This window comes from Callorhinus ursinus, unplaced genomic scaffold, assembly GCF_003265705.2.
Source record: "Callorhinus ursinus isolate GAN/ISIS: 27379988/994484 unplaced genomic scaffold, GSC_fseal_2.0 scaffold15, whole genome shotgun sequence".
In the NCBI taxonomy this organism is placed as follows: domain Eukaryota; kingdom Metazoa; phylum Chordata; class Mammalia; order Carnivora; family Otariidae; genus Callorhinus; species Callorhinus ursinus.
In genome coordinates this window covers 7,747,761-7,768,791 of record NW_027397077.1, presented here as the reverse complement: position 1 = coordinate 7,768,791, position 21,031 = coordinate 7,747,761, and the positions used below count along the sequence as shown (strand labels likewise).

Here is a 21,031-nt window from a genome sequence, read left to right as displayed (position 1 = left end):
TTTTGCTACTGCAAATACTGCTTCCATGTAAATATTTATGAAATAGTCACTCCATTCTCATGTTTAACATTATTATCTTAAAACAAATTCCCAGAATTAGAATTACTTTTATTACTTACAAGTCTGAAGAATTTTAAGGCTTTTACTAAATTATTTTTCAGATGTGCTTAATTTAAACTTGATATCCACCAGCAAGTATTTTCACTTCCTTTTTTTTTTTTTAATGGAACTGGAGGGGATTATGCTAAGTGAAGAAAGTCAAGCAGAGAAAGACAATCATATGGTTTCTCTCATATGTGGAACATAAGGAATAGCGCGGAGGACCACAGGGGAAGGGAGGGAAAACAGAATGGGAAAAGATCAGAGAGGGAGACAAATCATAAAAGACTCTGGACCCCAGGAAACAAACTGAGAGTTACAGAAGGGAGGGGAATGGGGGGATGGGGTAACTGGGTGATGAGTATTGAGGAGGGCACGTGTTGTGATGAGCACTGGGTGTTATACACAACTAATGAATAGCTGAATGCTACATTGAAACCTAATGATGTACTATATGTTGACTAACTTAATATAATAAAAAAATAAAAATAAGAATAAATTTCACTTTCTTGCCTGTTAATTTGAAGGAGAATATCTGGGAATGGTTAGGGTTATCTCATTATGTCACTCATTTAATTTACATCTCTTACTAGTGAGACTGAGTATTTCCTTAACGTACTGTTTTGTGAATGGCTTGTCTGTATCTTTGCTGATTATCTACTGGTATTCTTACTGGTTTTCCTATTGATTTTTATGTACTCTATATACAAAAAGATGTTAAATATGTTGAGACTTGTTTCTCAGCTTACTCTTCGTCTTTTATTTTTCTTTTGTTTTCAGCATCAGATAAATTAGACTTTAAAAGTTAACCTCGATTCATTCTGGTTCTTAAGTATACTCTTTCTCAGAGGACAGCCAGGTAGTTACTTTGCTCTTAGTAAAGTTAGATTAAGAAGAACTATATGGCTTGAAATTAAGTAGGAAAAACAAAGGGAGAATGTTTAGCTCTCTTATTGATTTTAGTAATATAACAAACTTTTATTCTCTCCCAGTAGAAAGAGTTATTTGAAGATGTGTATTCATTTGTTTTGAATTTCACTGGCTACATGACTGACCTCCTACATTCATAATAGAATAACAATCATTTGACACTTATCATATTAACAATACTTTTATATTTTAAAAAAAATTTTTTTATTTGTCAAAGAGAGAGCAAGCACAAACAGGGGTACAAGCAGGCAGAGGGAGAAGCAGACTCCCCTCTGAGCAGGGAGCCTGCTTCTCGGGACTCAATCATGACCTGAGGCGAAGGCAGTCATTTAACCGACTTAGCCACCCAGGCGTCCCAACAATACTTTTAAAAGAATTAACCAGTAACACTGCAATTTGTTAAAATGGCAAAGAAAGGCAACATTCCAACATTCCATTCATCAGAAGGTAAATTTAAAAATTACCATGACAATTTCAAACTTTAGGTATAAAATATTTAAAAAAATATTGTTTGCAGTTGTCCTCTTTCCAACACAAGCCTCCCACTTTCAAGTTTTTCCATGTCTCTAGAAAATCAGTGAGTATACTGGCCTCAAAGCACACCTGAAAGATTTTTCAAATTTTAAATGTTCTAAGATATTGCATCAAATAGCAGCTCTAATTTATTCAGAACATTACTGATCCTGAGTCTTTGACTGTAGAGCCACCATACCAAATCCAGAATGCCTGTGCTCACTTGAAAAAGAAATAAATGTGTATTTTGTTTAAAACACCATTATTTTTTTTCAAGTTTTTATTTAAATTTAGGTTAACATATAGTGTAATATTGGTTTCAGGTGTAGAATTTAGTGATTCAGCCCTTCCATACAACACCTGGTGCTCATCACAAGTGCACTGCTTAATCCCCATCACCTATTTAACTCATTCCCCCAACCCACCTCCCATCCAGTAACCATCAGTTTGTTCTCTATAGCTTTGTTTCTTAAATTCCACATATGAATGAAATCATATGGTATTTGTCTTTCTCTTATTTTGCTTAGTATAACACTTCCTAGCTCCATCCATGTCATTGCAAATGGCAAGATTTCATTTTTCTGATTGCTGAGTAATATTCCATTGTATATAGATACCACATCTTCTTTATCCATTCATCAGTCAATGGACATTTGGGCTCTCTCCATAGTTTGGCTATTGTTGATAGTGCTGCTATAAACATCAGGGTGCATATACCCCTTTGAATCAGTATTTTTGTATCCTTTGGGTAAATACCTAGTACTGTAATTGCTGGATCATAGGGTACTTCTATTTTTAACTTTTTGAGGAACCTCCATACCATTTTGCAGAGTGGCTGCACCAGCTTGCGTTCCTACCAAGAGTGCACGAGGCTTCCCCTTTCTCTGCATCCTTGTTTCTTGTGTTGTTGATTTTAGCCATTCTGGCTGGTGTGAGGTGATATTTCACTGTAGTTTTGACTTGTATTTTCCTGGTGATGGGTTTTGAGCATCTCTTTGTGTGTCTGTCGGCCATCTATATGTCTTCTTTAGAAAAATGTCTATTCATGTCTTCTGCTCATCTTTTAATTGTGTTATTCATTTTTGGGGTGTTGATTTTTAAGTTTTTATATATGTTGGATACTAATCCTTTACCAGATATGCAATTTGCAAATATCTTCTCCCAATCCATAGGTTGCCTTTTGTTGATTGTTTCCTTTGCTGTGCAGAAGCTTTTCATTTTGATGAAATCTCAATACTTTATTTTTGCTTTTGTTTCCCTTGTCTCAGGAGACGTATCTAGAAAGAAGTTGCTATGGCCAATGTCAAAGAGGTTATTGCCTGTGTTCTTCTCTAGGATTTTTATGGTTTCATGTCTCATATTTAGGTCTTTAATCAAATAGTATTGTTTTAAAAATTTGGTTTCCAATTATTCATTGCTAATATATGGCAATATAATTAATTAATTGACTGAAAGAAAGAGTATTTTGAGTTGCTATCCTATACTGCAAACTTAAATGTTTTAGGAGTATCTTTTGTACACTCTAGTGGGTTTTGTTGTAGATTCTTCGGGATTTCCTATGCAGCCAATTCTGACTGGTGTGAGGTGATATTTCACTGTAGTTTTGATTTGTATTTTCTGCAAATAGGTCTGGTCTGCAAATAGGACCAGCTTTTTCTCTTCATTCTGTATGTCCCTTTTTCCTTTTTTTTTTGCCTTACTGCACTAGTTAAGTCTTCCAGTACTAACCTGAATAAACCTGTTAAAAGCAGACATCCTCAACCTTGTTCCCCAAAGCAGACAGTCACCATTAAGTATGACATTTGCTGTAGGTTTTCATAAATGCCCTTTCTCAGGGTGAAAAAGCCCCCTTTATTCCTAGTTTGCTAAGAGGTTTTTTTTTTTTAAGATTTATTTATTTGACAGAGAGAGACACAGTGAGAGAGGGAACACAAGCAGGGGGAGTGGGAGAGGGAGAAGCAGGTTTCCTGCATAGCAGGGAGCCCAGTGCGGGGCTCGATCCCAGGACCCTGGGATCATGACCTGAGCCAAAGGCAGATGCTTAACAACTGAGCCACCCAGGCGCCCCTTGCTGAGAGTTTTTATCATAAAAGAGCGCTGGATTTTCTCAAATGCTTTTTCTGACAATGATATGATCTCTTGGTTTTTCTTCTTTAGACTGTTGGTAGAATTTACCAGTGGAACCGTCTGGGCCTAGTCATTTCTTTTTTGAAAGAACTTCCATAAATTTACTTTAATAGCTGTTGGATATTAAGATTACCAATTTTACCTTGGGTGAATTTTGGTGATTTTGTGATTTTCAAGGATTTGTTTTATTCATGTAGATATTTTCACTTACATATGATAGTATTCTTTTATTACCCATTTAATGTCTGTGGCATCTACAGTGAGTCTCTTTCTTTAGTCCCAATATATCGGTAATTATTATTTTCTCTCATTTTCTTTGTCAATCTTGGTAGATGTTCATTAATTTTATTGATATTTTTAAAAACTGGCTTTTGGTTTGATTTTTTTCTCTCGTTTTTCTATTTTTAATCTCATTAATTTCTGCTCTATTTTTTCCTGCATTCTGCTTACTTGGGTTTATCTTCTTTTTTTTAGATTCTTGAAGTAGGAGCTGAAATTATTGATTTGACATCATGTTTTTTTTCTATTATATGCACTTAATGTTATAAATGTCCCCTCAGCACTGCTTTAAATGCATCCCACACATTTTATTTTTTTTATTTTTTTAGAAGATTTTATTTATTTGAGAGAGAGAGAATGAGAGAGAGAGAGCACATGGGAGGGGGAAGGTCAGAGGGAGAAGCAGACTCTCTGCTGAGCAGGGAGCCCGATGCAGACTCAATCCTGGGACTCCAGGATCATGACCTGAGCCAAAGGCAGTCGCTTAACCAACTGAGCCACTCAGGCACCCCTGCATCCCACACATTTTAATACATTAAGTTTTCATTTACATTCAACATATTTTTTATTTCTTGAGACTTCCTCTTTGATCCATGGATTATTTAATAGTGTGTTAATTTATTTAAAATTTTTTATTGTTATGTTAATCACCATACATTACATCATTAGTTTTTGATGTAGTGTTCCATGATTCATTGTTAGTGTATAACACCCAGTGCTCCATGCAGAACGTGCCCTCTTTAATACCCATCACCAGGCTAACCCATCCTCCCATACCCCTCCCCTCCAGAACCCTCAGTTTGTTTTGTAGAGTCCATCGTCTCTCATGGTTCGTCTCCCCCTCCAATTTGCCCCCCTTCATTATTCCCCTCCTGCTATCTTTTTTTTTTTTAACATATATTGTATTATTTGTTTCAGAGGTACAGATCTGTGATTCAACAGTCTTGCACAATTCACAGTGTGTTAATTTCTAAGTGCTTCAATATTTTCCTGTTGTCTTTCTGTTATTGATTTCCAGTTTGTTTCCGTTATTGTCAAGATATCCTTTGTATGACATGAGTTATTGCAAATTTGTCAGTTTTTCTATGACCCAAGATATTGTCAGTCTTGGTGAATGTTCCATGTATGCTTGAAAAAAATCTGTATTCTAATTTAACTGGATGAAACATTCTAAAACTTTCAATTAGATCCTGATGTTGACGGCATTGTTCTGTTCTTAACTATCCATGCTGACTTTTGTCAAGTGGTTGTAATCAATTACTAGGGGTAAGGGTTATAAATCCCCAAATATAACAGATGATTTCCCCATTTTCTCTATTCAGTCCTTTCGGGTTTTACTCCATTTATTTTGCAGCTGTTTTTTGGTGCATGCATATTTAAAATTGTTATGTCTTCTGGGGAATTGATCTTCTTAACATTTTGTGATGTCCCTTTGTCTCTGGTTGTTTTCTTTATTCTGATGTCAATTTTTTTCTTATACAAATATAATTTTTTAAAGATTCTGTTTATCTATTAGAGAGAGACAAAACATGTACAAGCATGGGAGAGGGGCAGAAGGAGAGGGAGAGAGAGAATCTCAAGCAGACTCCCTGCATGGAGCTCGATGCAGGGCTCAATCTCACAACCCTGAGATCATTACCTGAGCTGAAATCAAGAGTCGAACATTTAACCAACTGAACCACCCAGGCACCCCACTTATAGTAACACAATTATTTTTATTTTTATTTATTTAAGGAAGAAATAATCCATAATTAACATAATAATCTCTTTTTAATATAGCTACTCAAGCTTTCTTTTGATTAGTATTTGCATGGTATATATTTTTCTTTTTACCTCCTGTGTTATTATATATGAAGTGAGTTTCTTACAGACACCACACAGTTAAGTCCTTTTTATTTATCAACTCTGCCAATTTCTATCTTTTTATTATTCATATGTTAGGATTTACATCCACCATTTTAGTATTTGTTCCCTGTTTCACCTTCCTCCGTTTTCCCTTTCTTAATTTCTTATAAGGTTACTTGAACATTTTTAGTATTCCAATTTGGTTTATTTATAGTATTTTTATTATATTGCTTTGTGCAATGTTTTTAATGATTGCTATAGAGATTATAATATACATAAATTATTATAGTCTACTAGTATGAACATCTTACCACTTGAAATAGAATGCAGATACCTTACTATAATTTATGTCCCTTTCCCTTACCACTTTAGATACATCTTTCTTAAATATAACTTCTACATACATTGAGAACTATATCAGTGTTATAATTTTTGCTTTGTATCCTCAAAGACAATTTTAAAAACTAAAGAGAATTTATCCCTTCCTTTACTTTCTTCACTCCTATGTTCCAAGTATCTTTTCATTATCTCTTCCTTTGTGTCTGATGAACTTCCTTTACAATTACTATTTTAGAACCAATCTGCTGGCAACAAATTTTCTTAGCTTTCCTTTATCTTTATTTCTCCTTCATTCCTGAAGTATATTTCTCCTGGATATAAAAATCTGAGCTATCATCAGGTTTTTTCTTTCAGGGGTCAAAAAATGTTGGGCCACCTCCTTGTGTCTTCCATAGTTTCTTATGAGAAATTTGCTGTCATTCAAACTGCCATTTCCCTAATGGTAATGTGTCATTTCCCTTTCAAGATTTTTTCTTTAGTGAGTAGGGGGATGGGTCAAATAGGTGAAGGGGATTAAGAGTGCACTTATCTAGACACTTTTCCAAAGAAGACATCCAGATGGCCAACAGACACATGAAAAGAGGCTCAACATCACTCATCATCAAGGAAATACAAATCGAAACCACAATAAGATACCACCTCACACTGTCAGAATGGCTAAAATTAACAACATAAGAAACAACAGGTGTTGGCAAGGCTGCAGAGAAAGGGGAACCTTCTTGCACTGTTGGTGGGAATGCAAACTGATACAACCACTCTGGAGAACAGTCTGGAGGTTCCTTAAAAAGTTAAAAATAGAAGTACCCTATGATCCAGCAATTGCACTACTAGGTATTTACCCAAAGGATACAAAAATACTGATTCAGAGGGATACATACACTCTGATGTTTACAGCAGCACTATCAACAACAGCCACACTATGGAGAGAGCCCACATGTCCATCGACTGATGAACTGATAAAGGAGATACGGTGTATATGTGTGTGTACATACACACAACCCAGACACACACAGACACACACACACACACACACACACACACACATATATATAATGGAATATTACTCAGCCATCAAAAAGAATGAAATATTGCCATTTGCAATGACATGGATGGAGCTAGAGTGTATTATGTTAAGCGAAGTATGTTAGTCAGAGAAAGACAAATACCATATGATCTCACTCATATGTGGAATTTAAGAAAGAAAACAGATGGACATATAGGAAGGGGGAAAGGAAAAAAAGGAGAGAGGGAAACAAGCCATAAGAGACTCGTAATGACAGAGAACAAAATGAGAGTTAATGGAGGAAGGGAGGTGGGAGATGGGCTAGATGGGTGATGGGCACTTGTCATGATGAGCACTAGGTGTTGTACGTAAGTGATGAATTCTACTCCAGAAACCAATATTGCACTCTATGTTAGCTGAGTAAAATTTAAAGAAATTTTTTTAAAACATGAAAAAAAGAGTGTACTCATGATAAGCACTGAGTAATGTATAGAATTGTTGCATCACTATCTTATACACCTGAAAATAATCTAATACTGTATATTAATTTGGAATTTAAAAATATATAAAAATTTTAATATACATATATATGTATTTTAAATACAAAAATACAACAGTGCATATAAAGATTTTTTCTTTTGCTTTAATTTTCAGAAGTTTAACAACAATTTGTGTACGGATTTCTTTAGGTTTATCCTGTTTGGAGTTCACTCAGCTTCTTGAGTCTGTAGACTTATGTCTTTTGCCAATTTGGGGAATTTTTTTTTAAAGATTTTATTTATTTATTTGAGAGAGATAGAGAGAGTGAGAAACAGCATAAGAGAGGAGAGGGTCAGAGGGAGAAGCAGGCTCCCCACTGAGCTGGGAGCCCAACGTGGGACTCAATCCCAGGACTGCAGGATCATGACCTGAGCCTAAGGCAGCCGCTCATCTAACCGAGCCACCCAGGTGCCCCCAAATTTGGGAATTTTAAGCCATTATTTCTTCAAAAATTTTTTAGGTCCACATTCTATCCTTTCCATCTAGTACTCTAATGCCTAAATGTTAGATCTTTTGTTATTGTCCCACGGGTCTCCTAGGCAAAGCTTACTTTTCCATTTAGTTTCTCTCCATTATTCAGATTGGATAATTTCTATTGATCCATCTTTAAGTTCACTAATTCCTTCCTCTGTTCTTTCCGTTCTGCTATTGAGCCTACCCAGTTATTTTTAAATTTTGGTTACTATATTTTTCAGTTCTAAAATTTTCATTTGATTCTTTATGTTTTCTACTTCTATTGCTGCAGTTTCCTATGTTTTCATTTGTTTCAAGAGTGTCTCTAATTGCTTGGTGGAACAATTTTACAAAAACAGCTTTAAGATCCTTGCTGATGATTCCAACATCTGTGTCATTTCAAAGTTGGCATCTATTGATTATCTTACCTTATTAAATTTGAGATTTTCCTGATTTTTCATATGTGAAGTAAATTTGGTCTGTATACCAGACATTTTAAGTATTATCCTATGACATTCTGATTCCTATTTAAATCTTCGGTTGTAGCAGGTGATCAATCTGCTTAAGTTAAAAAGGCAAACCTAGGCTTACTTTTGTGGGCTGTGATTTAAATGTCAATTTAGTATATCAAGTCTTTCCAGTGCTCTTCTGGTTTCCCCCATTAGTGTGTTACCTAGATAGCAGAGCTCCACTTCACTTATACTCAGCATGGATTTGGGTGGGGAGAAGCACTGCCTCATTTCAGCAGGGCAAGGATGAAAAACAGGGTACTGTTCACATCGTGTACTAGAGAGGGGCACTGTCTCATTAACGGGGAGAGGGTGAGAGTCAGTCCTGCCTACAGGCTCAGTTGGAGAGGGACCCACTCATTATTACAAGGGAAGTGGAAATCAAGAGTTCTAACCACAGGCTCCTCTGTGGAGGGATGCTTCTTCCTTACTTCAGAGCACAGGAGGAAGTCAGAGTTTTGCCCACAAAACTCTGCAAAATAAGGGCATCACCTTGTTAACATTGGGTAGTTGTGAAATCCAGAGTCCCACCACAGGCTCTGCTGGGGAAGGTGCCACCTTGCAAGTGCTGATGAAGTTGCAGTCAGAATCCTCCTGCAGGGCCCCACTGAAGAGAGGCACTGCCTCATTACTGTAGTGGGGAGGGATAGAAGTCAGAGTTTGGTCTAAGGCTCCACTGGAGAAGGACACCTTGTTATTGCAGGTGTGGGGAAGAGTGGGTGTGTAAGATGAGAGTTCTGGTCACCAATTCCACTATTGTAATGCCTGTTTGGGAGGGTACAAGGGAGTGCAGCTTTTATTGCAATGTTCTCTAGCAAACATAAAGGATAGGTTAAAAGGTTTCTGTCTTGATCCTTTTGTAGTTCATAAGCGTGATGATATGGTGTTCACACCATTGTATAACATGTACCTCACTCAAACCTTGTTACAACCTCTGCACATTACCTGTCCGATATGAAGGAAAAAGAAGGTTTCTGTCTTCTGAGCCATCCCTTGGCTAAAAAGAAAATGTTTTCTTTGGTGTGTTTTGTGTGCATCCATTAGTATTTCCAGGTGGTGGGCTTCTCTAGAGAGAAGCCCAGGCCAAGTATGGGAGGCAAGAAAAAACAACCATCAGGGAACTCACTCAAACCTTGAGTTCAAATGTCCCTAGTCAGTCCACCTTCTTTTCCTTTACTTTCAGAGTTTTCTGGTAGATTATTTATGGGTTTTGTCCAGGATTTTGTTATAATTAGTAAGAGGAGTATAACAGAATGTGCTTATTCCATCTTGATGAAATAACAGAACCCAAACCTTGTCACTTACTTCAGCCAGATTTTTTTGTGTCCTCTCTCTCTCTACTCTCTAAGTTTCCAGAGGATATGGATTGGGTTTTTATTAATCTTTTTATTAATTGTGGACTTAGTGAAACATGTCATATATGGCATATACTATAAGCTTAGTAGCTTTAAGAAACTTGATAAAACTTCTTGGCCTTTACCCACCTTTAGGTTCACAATGAAACTCTTAAGTTTGTTCATTCATTCAGGACACACCTGTTTTATGAAAGCTTCTAGGGCTACAGCAGTGAGTAAGACGGCTAAAACCCCTGATGTTATGGAACTGGAGGCATACAAATAATGTGTTCTCTTCAGGTTGAACAACACTCAGCATACCATATTTCAGTTAATATTAGGAATAAAGTTGCAAATATTCAGAAATCTAAAAATTTATAATTGGCATATGTAAGATAATTTTTTTTCACTTTTCTAATGGAACTTTAAAGATCTAGTAAGCTAATTATCAATACTTACCACATAGAGTTGTTTCCACAGACTGGCCCATTCTTGTAGAGTTGCTGTAACCTCAGTCACAATAGAATCTTCAAGTGGAACCACAGTTTCATACTGCCTAGAACCAGAGCCACAACAAACAGCCACATTATCTTTGATAAAATACCAGAATGCTATCTACTGACCTTTTCAATGTGTGTAACTCAAATTTTAAATTCATGCAAATACAAAGGAGAGCTACATCCAACTGACTGAAGATTCTTTTGCCATAATATAGTGCAATAGTGTAAATGACCTAAATTAATGAAAAAAACACCTGAGTTTTGCTATGTAAGTCCTCAATTTTACTTTCAGAAATACTGACTTTTTGGGCGCCTGGATGGCTCAGTTGGTTAAGCGACTGCCTTCGGCTCAGGGATCGAGTCCCACATCGGGCTGCCTGCTCAGCAGGGAGTCTGCTTCTCCCTCTGACCCTCTTCCCTCTCGTGCTATCTCTCATTCTCTCTCTCTCAAATAAATAAAATCTTAAAAAAAAAAAGAAATACTGACTTTAAAAAAGACTTTTTTAAAGACTGTTTTTGAGCCTTTTTTTCTTTAAAGAAAGACCATATATTGCCCATGTCTTGCTTAAATTAATTTTTTAAATTATTTGTGTCCTTTAACATTTACTAGTAATACAAATTAGCTTATGCTCTTGGTATGAAAGACCTGATGGAAATGGAGGGAAGGGGACCCAGACAATGGTTTCTGAAACATTTTATAAACTATCCCTTATACTGGTATTGTGCTTTCTTAGAAAATTGTGTTAGTAGCAGAATTCTGGATCTGGTAGAGGAATTCTGATCCTGGTAAGGATCAGAAAGGTATTGGGATTCCCTCAGTTTACTTCATAAGTAGCATCCACTATGTTGCCATTCCCTGTGCTAAATTGCCAAGGATTTATCAGTGAACAAAAGTGGACAGGGTCCCTATATTCAGAGAGCTCTTGCTCTGAATAGAGAATCAACAGACAAATAATCACAACATACAGATATGAACAGTGATGAATCTAAGCAGGAAATTAAAGTGTACAATCAGTGATTTTAGCTGGGGGACATGATTTTGAAAGAAAAGGATCAGCGAAATCTCTAAAGAAGTGTTAAGGCCAAAAGATGAAAAAACTTCATGACAGGAAAAGTGTGTAGGAAGAGAAACAGGTATGGTGCCACCTGCAGAGGAAACAGCATACAGGAAGCCACTGAAATGGGAAAGAATTTCACATAAACAAGAACTTTAGGGCGCCTGGGTGGCTCAGTTGGTTAAGCAACTGCCTTTGGCTCAGGTCATGATCCTGGAGTCACTGGATCAAGTCCCGCATCAGGCTCCCTACTTCGCAGTGAGTCCGCTTTGCCCTCTAACCCTCTCCTCTCTCATGTGCTCACTCTCTCTCATTCTCTGTCTCTCAAATAAATAAAATCTTTATTAAAAAAAAAAACTTTAAAAAGGTTGGTAATGCTGACGCCAGCTCTCACCAGGCCTTTTCAAATGATACTAAACATTCCAGATCTTAACTCAAGTAAATGAATGAAAAGTTATTGAAAAGTTGTTCAAAGTATGGGCATGATTTTATAATATTTTTACAATGTCTATGCCAATTGTAAGGGATAATGAAATGTTCTCTGGACTAAAAATTTTATATACTGATATGCTAAAGTGATTGGAACCCATAATTCTTATTTGTTAGCCACAATCAACCACTTGGGAATAGCAAAAGAAAGTATGTTTCACAAAATTAGCATTATGCATTATGTCTTTACATAGTAAGATAGCTGACAAAACACCACTGTATTCAAAGATGACTCAGGGCATTAATATTGATTGTCAATGAACAAATGTTACTTGATGGTGTTTTATGACTTTATTGTTTTATTTTGTGTGCTTTATTCCAGCAAATGAAAAGAATCTTCTTGGACTGATGTCAGAGCACTATCCATATTCATCAAATTTATAAGCTGTTTAAAATAAAAGCTTTCGGGGCACCTGGGTGGCTCAGTTGGTTAAACGACTGCCTTCAGCTCAGGTCATGATCCTGGAGTCCCGGGATCGAGTCCCGCATCGGGCTCCCTGCTCAGGAGGGAGTCGCCTTCTCCCTCTGACCCTCCCCCCCTCATATGCTCTCAATCTCTCATTCTCTCTCTCTCAAATAAATAAATAAAATCTTTTAAAAAAATAAATAAAATGAAATAAAAGCTTTCATTAAGGGCTTGTTAAGAGTAAAATGTGATACACTTTTTTCCTTGTGCCAAGAACATCCAAGGTAGTAATTCTTAGACTGAACTTTACCAACTATTTCAAATACTACTATAATGGTTTTGAAATGAATGGTTTAATTTAAAAAAAAGTCATAATTGAACTTCTCAGATGGAGAGTAAGCCAATGGCAAATGCCAGATCTGACAAAGAAGAAGTCTTCATGATCTACCAGGCAAAACTGAATTGAATGAAAAGACATCCTTTATTTCCTCAAACTACTGGAGAACTAGTATAAACATTAATTTCTGAAATTATTTTTATATATCATGTATTAAGGGTGCCACAAAGATAATTAGGAGATTTATAAAAACAATCAGGGAGGTCACAACCTTAATAACAAAACTTAAATGGAAAGCACAAATAGGTGCTGTGTGACATCAACTCTAATTTCTAGTGTAGCTCTGAGGGAAAAAGTTCACTCTTAACTGATGATCAGATAAAGTTTCAGGAAGAAAGTGATATTCCTAAAAAAAGTTCAGGTTTGAAAGGCAAGGAGGTGGAGAGAGGGCCCTGTTGGCTCTAATAAGCTATGAAAAAAGGGACAGAGAAAATAATGAGCAAAACATTAAAGAGAATTCACGCTGGGGACACATGGGAAACTGAAAAGATAGAAAGTGTTGTCAGGGCAAGGCTAAAAGATTTAAATTCAACCCTATGAAAACAGACATGGGAGATGTTTTAAGAGTGCTGTGTTTTAGTAAGATTAACAGAGAAATGAGGCGGGAGAAGCAAGATGGCAGAGGAGTAGGAGACCTGGATTTTGTCTGGTCTCAGGAATTCAGCTGGATAGGGATCAAACCATTCTGAACACCTACGAACTCAACAGGAGATCAAAGAAAAGAATAGCAACAACTCTGAACAGAAAAGCGACCCCTTTCTGGAAGGAAGGACGTGCGGAGAAGTGAAACTGAGGCGATATTCGGGAGGATAGACGGCGGGGGGCGGGGCCTCCCTCGGCCGCTTCTGGCAAGTGATAGAGCAGCGAAGCACAAAATCAGAACTTTGAGAAGTTGGCTCCGCTGAGGGACATTGCTCCAGTGCCTAAGCAGGGGGTGGAACCCTCACAGGACAGTGTGGCCTCAGGACCCTCGGGGTCACAGAAACACTGGGGATGCCTGAGTGCAGCAGAGCTCCCAGGTATCGGACCAGGGAAGCCAGCTGCAGAGACGGAGGCGAGGAGCGGGCTCTCAGCTCGGGGTTGCCATAAACCGTGATCCGCAGCACAGTCAGGCCCCTGCTCTTCCAGCAGGGACCCAACAAGCAGCAGACCGGGGAGACTGCCATTTCTCCCAGGATCGGAACAGCACAGGAGCACACGGCAGGGATCTGCTGGGTTTGAAGACTCCACACAGGGTCGGGTGCCAGAGATAGAAACGCTTGGTCACAGGCCGGGTGAGCACGAAGTGCGGCTGGACACCAGGGAGACGGGAGTGAGTGATTGCTTTTCTCTGGGGGTGCACTGAGGAGTGGGGCCCTGAGTTCTCGGCTCCTCCCGGTCAGAGACTGGGAGGCCGCCATTTTTAGTCTCCTCCCCCAAGCTGTATGGAAAGCTTGCAGGAAACAAAAGCTCCCAAGAACAAACCCGAACAGATTACCTAGCCCGGCCCCCCAGCAAGGGCGAGGAGATTGGCCTCTGGCAAACACATTTGAGAACCACTGCGACAGGCCCCTCCCCCAGAAGATCAGCAAGAACAGCCAGCCAAGACAAAGTTTACCGATCAATGAGAATGGCAGAACTCCAGCACTAGGGGAACACTGCACGTAGAATTCATAACTTTTTTCCCATGATTCTTTACTCTTTCAAAGTTAATTCAATTTTCTTTTTTTTAATTTTTCTATTTCCCTTTTTCAAAGAACATCTTATCAATTCCTTTCTTAAATAATCTTTTTTATTTTTCATTTTTAGAGTCATATTCTATCCCTTCATATTAGCTAACCGTAATTTCGTATATGTATATAAGTTGCTCTATTTAAAATTTTGGGATACAATTTCTTCTAACAGACCAAAATATACCCTAATTCTCTAGTGTATGGCTTTGTTCTAGTCTCCTTCCTGATCACATTCTCTCCCTCACCCCTTTTTTTTAATCCTCTTCTTTCTCAACCAACTTATTAACATATCAATTCCTTTTATAAAATCTTTTATATTTTCATCTTTACAGTCATATTCCATCCCTTCATTGTATTTACCCTTATTTTTGTACATATATACATTTCTCTTTCTTTAAAATTTTGGGGGGCAGTTTCTTCTAACAGACGAAAATACGACCAAAATCTAGGGTGTGGCACTGATCTATGCACCAGCCTGATCATATTTGATCATATTCTGGGTTTTTTTGTTTTCCTTTTGTTTTTTGTTGTTTTTTTTTTACCTTTTCCTTTTTTCTTTCTTTCCCCCCGGTTATAGGTCTCTTCGGATTGTTTAGTGTATATTTTTCTGGGGTTGTTACCCTGTTAGCATTTTGTTCTCTCATTCATCTGTTGTCCTCTGGACAAAATGACAAGACGGAAAAAATCACCTCAAAAACAAGAACAAGAGGGCGCCTGGGTGGCTCAGTTGGTTAAGCCACTGCCTTCGGCTCAGGTCATGATCCTGGAGTCCTGGGATCAAGTCCCGCATTGGGCTCCCTACTGAGCGGGGAGTCTGCTTCTCCCTCTGACCCTCTTCCCTCTCGTGCTCTCTCTCTCTCATTCTCTCTCTCTCTCAAATAAATAAATAAAAATCTTTAAAAAATTTTTTTAAAAAACAAGAAAAAGAGGCAGTACCGACTGCCAGGGGCCTAATCAATACAGACATCACTAAGATGTTGGAACTAGAGTTCAGAATGACGACTTTAAAGATACTAGCTGGGCTTCAAAAAAGTGTGGAAGTTATTAGAGAAATGCTTTCTGGAGAAATAAAAACTAAAATCTAACCAAGTCGAAATCAAAAAGGCTATTAATGAGGTGCAATAAAAAATGGAGGCTCTAACTGCTAGGATAAATGAGGCAGAAGAGAGAATTAGTGATATAGAAGACCAAATGATGGAAAATAAAGAAGCTGAGAAAAAGAGAGAGAAACAACTACAGGATCACGAGGGCAGAATTCGAGATATAAGCGATACGATAAGACGAAACAACATTAGAATAATTGGGATCCCAGAAGAAGAAGAAAGAGAGAGGGGGGCAGAAGGTATATTGGAGCAAATTATAGCAGAGAACTTCCCTAATTTGGAGAAGGAAACAGGCATCAAAATCCAGGAGGCACAGAGAACCCCCCTCAAAATCAATAAAAATAGGTCAACACCCCAACATCTAATAGTAAAACTTACGAGTCTCAAGACAAAGAGAAAATCCTGAAAGCAGCTTGGGACAAGAGATTGTAACCTACAATGGTAGAAACATTAGATTGGCAACAGACCTATCCACAGAGACCTGGCAGGCCAGAAAGGACTGGCATGATATATTCAGAGCACAAAATGAGAAAAATATGCAGCCAAGAATACTATATCCAGCTAGGCTGTCATTGAAAATAGAAGGAGAAAGAAAAAGCTTCCAGGACAAACAAAAACTAAAGGAATTTGTAAACATGAAACCAGTCCCACAAGAAATATTGAAAGAGGTCCTCTAAGCACAGAGAGAGCCTAAAAGCAACACAGACCAGAAAGGAACACAGACAATATATAGTAACAGTCATTTTACATGCAACACAATGACACTAAATTCGTATCTTTCAATAGTTACCCTGAATGTAAATGGGCTAAAGGCCCAATCAAATGACACAGGCTATCAGATTGGATTAAAAAAAAAAGGACCCATCGATATGCTGTCTGCAAGAGACTCATTTTAGACAAAGACACTCCCAGATTGAAAGTGAGGGGGTAGAAAACAATTTACCATGCTAATGGACACCAAAAGAAAGCTGGGGTGGCAATCCTTATATCAGACAAGTTAGATTTTAAACCGAAGACTGTAATAAGAGATGAAGAAGTACATCCTACTTAAAGGGTCTACCCAACAAGAATATCTAACAATTGTAAATATCTATGCCCCGAACATGGGAGCAGCCAATTATGTAAACCAATTAATAACAAAAGCAAAGAAACACATCGACAACAATACAATAGGAGTGGGAGACTTTAACACCCTCCTCACTGAAATGGACAAATTATCTAAGCAAAAGATCAACAAGGAAATAAAGACTTTAAATGAAACACTGGACCAAATGGACTTCACAGATATATTCAGAACATTCCATCCCAAAGCAACGGAATACACATTCTTCTCTAGTGCCCATGGAACATTCTCCAGAATACATCACATCCTAGGTCACAAATCAGGTCTCACTGGTACCAAAAGACTGGGATCATTCCCTGCATATTTTGAAACCACAATGCTTTGAAACTAGAACTCAATCACAAGAGGAAAGTCAGAAAGAACTCAAATACATGGAGGCTAAAGAGCATCCTACTAAAGAATGAATGGGTCAACCAGGAAATTAAAGAAGAATTAAAAATATTCATGGAAACCAATGAAAATGAAAACACAACTGTTCAAAATCTTTGGGATGCAGCAAAGGCAGTCCCAAGAGGAAAGTATACAGCAATACAAGCCTTTCTCAAGAAACGAGAAAAGTCTCAAATACACAACCTAACCCTACACCTAAAGGAGCTGGAGAAAAAACAGCAAATAAAGCCTAAACTCAGCAGGGGAAGAAAAATAATAAAGATCAGAGCAGAAATCAATGAAATAGAAACCAAAAGAACAGTAGAACAGATCAACAAAACTAGGAGCTGGTTCTTTGAAAGAATTAGTAAGATTTTTTGATAAAGCCCTGGCCAGACTTATCAAAAAGAAAAGAGAAATGACCCAAATAAATAAAGTCATGAACGAAAGAGGAGAGATCATAACTAACACCAAAGAAACACAAACAATTATAAGAACATATTATGAGCAACTACATGCCAGCAAATTAGATAACCTGGAAGAAAAGGATGCATTCCTAGAGATGTATCAACTACCAAAACTGAACCAGGAAGAAATAGAAAACCTGAACAGACCTATAACCACTAAGGAAATTGAAGCAGTCATCAAAAATCTCCCAACAAACAAAAGCCCAGGGCCAGACGGCTTCCCAGGGGAATTCTACCAAACATTTAAAGAAGAATTAATACCTGTTTTTCAGAAACTGTTCCAAAAAACAGAAATGGAAGGAAAACTTCCAAACTCGTTTTATGAGGCCACCATTACCTTGATCCTAAACCAAAGACCCCATCAAAAAGGAGAATTACAGACCAATATTCTTGATGAACATGGATGCAAAAATTCTCACCAAAATACTAACCAATAGGATCCAAAAGTACATTAAAAGGATTATTCACGGGGCGCCTGGGTGGCTCAGATGGTTAAGCGTCTGCCTTCGGCTCAGGTCATGGTCCCAGGGTCCTGGGATCGAGCCCCACATCAGGCTCCTGGCTCAGCAGGGAGCCGACTTCTCCTTCTCCCTCTGCCTCTCCCCTCTGCTCCTGCTCTCTCTCTCTCTATCTCTATCTCTGTGTCTCAAATGAATAAATAAAATCTTTTAAAAAATAAATAAATAAATAAACAAATAAAAGGATTATTCACCACGACCAAGTGGGATTTATCCCTGGGATGCAAGGTTGGTTCACCATCCACACATCAATGTGATAGAATACATTAATAAAAGAAAGAACAAGAACCATAGGATCCTCTCAAAAGATGCAGAAAAAGTATCTGAAAAAGTACAGCATCCTTTCTTGATCAAAACTCTTCAGATTATAGGAATAGAGGGTATACATCTCAATATCATAAAAGCCATCTATGAAAGACCCACAACGAATATCATTCTCAATGGGGAAAAACTGAGAGCTTTCCCCCTAAGGTCAGGAACGCAGCAGGGATGTCCACTATCATCACTGCTATTCAACATAGTATTTGAAGTCCTAGCCACAGCAAACAGACATCAAAAAGAAATAAAAGGCATCCGAATCGGCAAAGAACAGGTCAAACTCTCACTGTTTGCAGATGATATGATACTTTATGTGGAAAAACCCAAAAGACTCCACCCCAAAACTGCTAGAACTCATACAGGAATTCAGTAAAATGGCAGGATATAAAATCAATGCACAGAAATCAGTGGCCTTCCTATACAACAACATGACAGAAGAAAGAAAAATTAAGAAGTCGATCCCATTTACAATGACACCCAAAACCATAAGATACCTAGGAATAAATCTAACCAAAGAGGCAAAGAATATGTCCTCAGAAAACTATAGAATACTCATGAAAGATATTGAGGAAGACACAAAGAAATGGAAAAATGTTCCATGCTCATGGATTGGAAGAACAAATACTGTGAAGATGTCAATGCTACCTAGAGGAATCTACACATTCAGTGCAATCCCCATCAAAATACCATCCACTTTTTTCAAAGAAATGGAGCAAATAATCCTAAAATTTGTATGGAACCAGAAGAGACCCCGAATAGCCAGAGGAATGTTGAAAAAGAAAATCAAAGCTGGCGGCATCACAATTCTGGACTTCCAGCTCTATTACAAAGCTGTCATCATCAAGACAGTATGGTACTGGCACAAAAACAGACACATAGATCAATGGAACAGAATAGACAGCCCAGAAATGGACCCTCAACTCTATGGTCGATTAATCTTTGACAAAGCAGGAAAGAATGTCCAATGGAAAAAAGACAGTCTCTTCAACAAATGGTGTTGGGAAAATTGGACAGCCACATGCAGAAGAATGAAACTGGACCATTTCCTTACACCACACACAAAAATAGACTCCAAATGGTTGAAAGACCTAAATGTGAGACAGGAGTCCATCAAAATCCTAAAGGAGAACACAGGCAGCAACCTCTTCGACCTCAGCCGCAGCAACTTCTTCCTAGAAACATCGCCAAAGGCAAGGGAAGCAAGGGCAAAAATGAACTATTGGGACTTCATCAAGATAAAAAGCTTTTGCACAGCAAAAGAAAGAGTCAACAAAACCAAAAGACAACTGAGAGAATGGGAGAAGATATTTGCAAATGACATATCAGATAAAGGGTTAGTATCCAAAATCTATAAAGAACTTCTTAAACTGAACACCCAAAGAACAAATGATCCATGAACAGACATTTTTCCAAAGAAGACATCCAAATGGCCAACAGACACATGAAAAAGTGTTCAGCATCGCTCAGCATCAGGGAAATCCAATCAAAACCTCAATGAGATACCACCCTCACATCAGTCAGAATGGCTAAAATTAGCAAGTCAGGAAATGACAGATGTTGGCGGAGAAAGGGGAACCCTCCTACACTGTTGGTGGGAATGCAAGCTGGTGCAGCCACTCTGGAAAACTGTATGGAGGTTCCTCAAAAAGTTGAAAAGAGAGCTACTATACGATCCAGCAATTGCACTACTGGGTATTTACCCCACAGATATAAATGTATTGAATCAAAGAGGTATGTGCACCCCAATATTTATAGCAGCAATGTCCACAATAGCCAAACTGTGGAAAGAGCCAAGATGTCCATCAACAGATGAATGGATAAAGAAGAAGTGGTATATATATACAATGGAATATTATGCAGCCATCTATAAGAATGAAATCTTGCCATTTGCAACGACATGGATGGATCTGGAGGGTGTTATGCTGAGCGAAATAAGTCAAACAGAGAAAGACATGTATCATATGACCTCACTGATATGAGGAATTCTTAATCTCAGGAAACGAACTGAGGGCTGCTGGAGTGGTGGGGGGTGGGAGGGATGAGTGGCTGGGTGACAGACATTGGGGAGGGTATGTGCTACGGTGAGTGCTGTGAATTGTGTAAGATTGTTGAATCACAGACCTGTACCTCTGAAACAAATAATACATTATATATTTAAAAAAAAAAGAAGAAGATACCAGGAAGGGAAAAATGAAGGGGAACGGAAATCGGAGGGGGAGACAAACCATGAGAGACTATGGACTCTGAGAAACAAACTGAGAGTTCTAAATGGGAGGGAGTTGGGGGGATGGGTTAGCCTGGAGGGCATCACCTCCATTAAAGAGGGCATGTAGTGAATGTAGCACTGAGTGTTATACGCAAACAATGAATCATGGAACACTACATCAAAAACTAATGATGTGATGTATGGTGATTTACATAATAAAATAAAATTTAAAAAAAAGATTAAAAGAAATGATGTGTGGAATAAAGTGGAAAGTTTCATCTATTACATGTTCAGCTATTTTAAATAGGGAGATCTATGGGAAATTTACAATGTTACTATTTTAAAATTGTAAGGTTTGGACTCACCTCAATTTAATCTAAGTTGAAACTAAAACTGA

General features: G+C 37.9%; 1 protein-coding gene and 1 non-coding gene across 8 annotated transcripts in view; one reads left to right on the top strand and one right to left on the bottom strand.

Annotated features, from left to right (window-relative positions):
* The window catches only part of DOCK3 (dedicator of cytokinesis 3), a 525,427-nt gene that overhangs the window by 295,760 nt on the left and 208,636 nt on the right, over nt 1-21,031 (bottom strand). For all 7 annotated transcript variants that reach the window (XM_025885347.2, XM_073901288.1, XM_073901292.1 and 4 more), the window contains one exon: nt 10,431-10,527. In XM_025885347.2, coding sequence (XP_025741132.1) covers nt 10,431-10,527 — 97 coding nt within the window. The remainder of the gene's footprint in view (nt 1-10,430; nt 10,528-21,031) is intronic.
* LOC112834331 (small nucleolar RNA U13) lies at nt 9,489-9,592 on the top strand. Its single transcript, XR_003210855.1, has one exon. It is a non-coding gene; the product is annotated as a small nucleolar RNA U13 (small nucleolar RNA).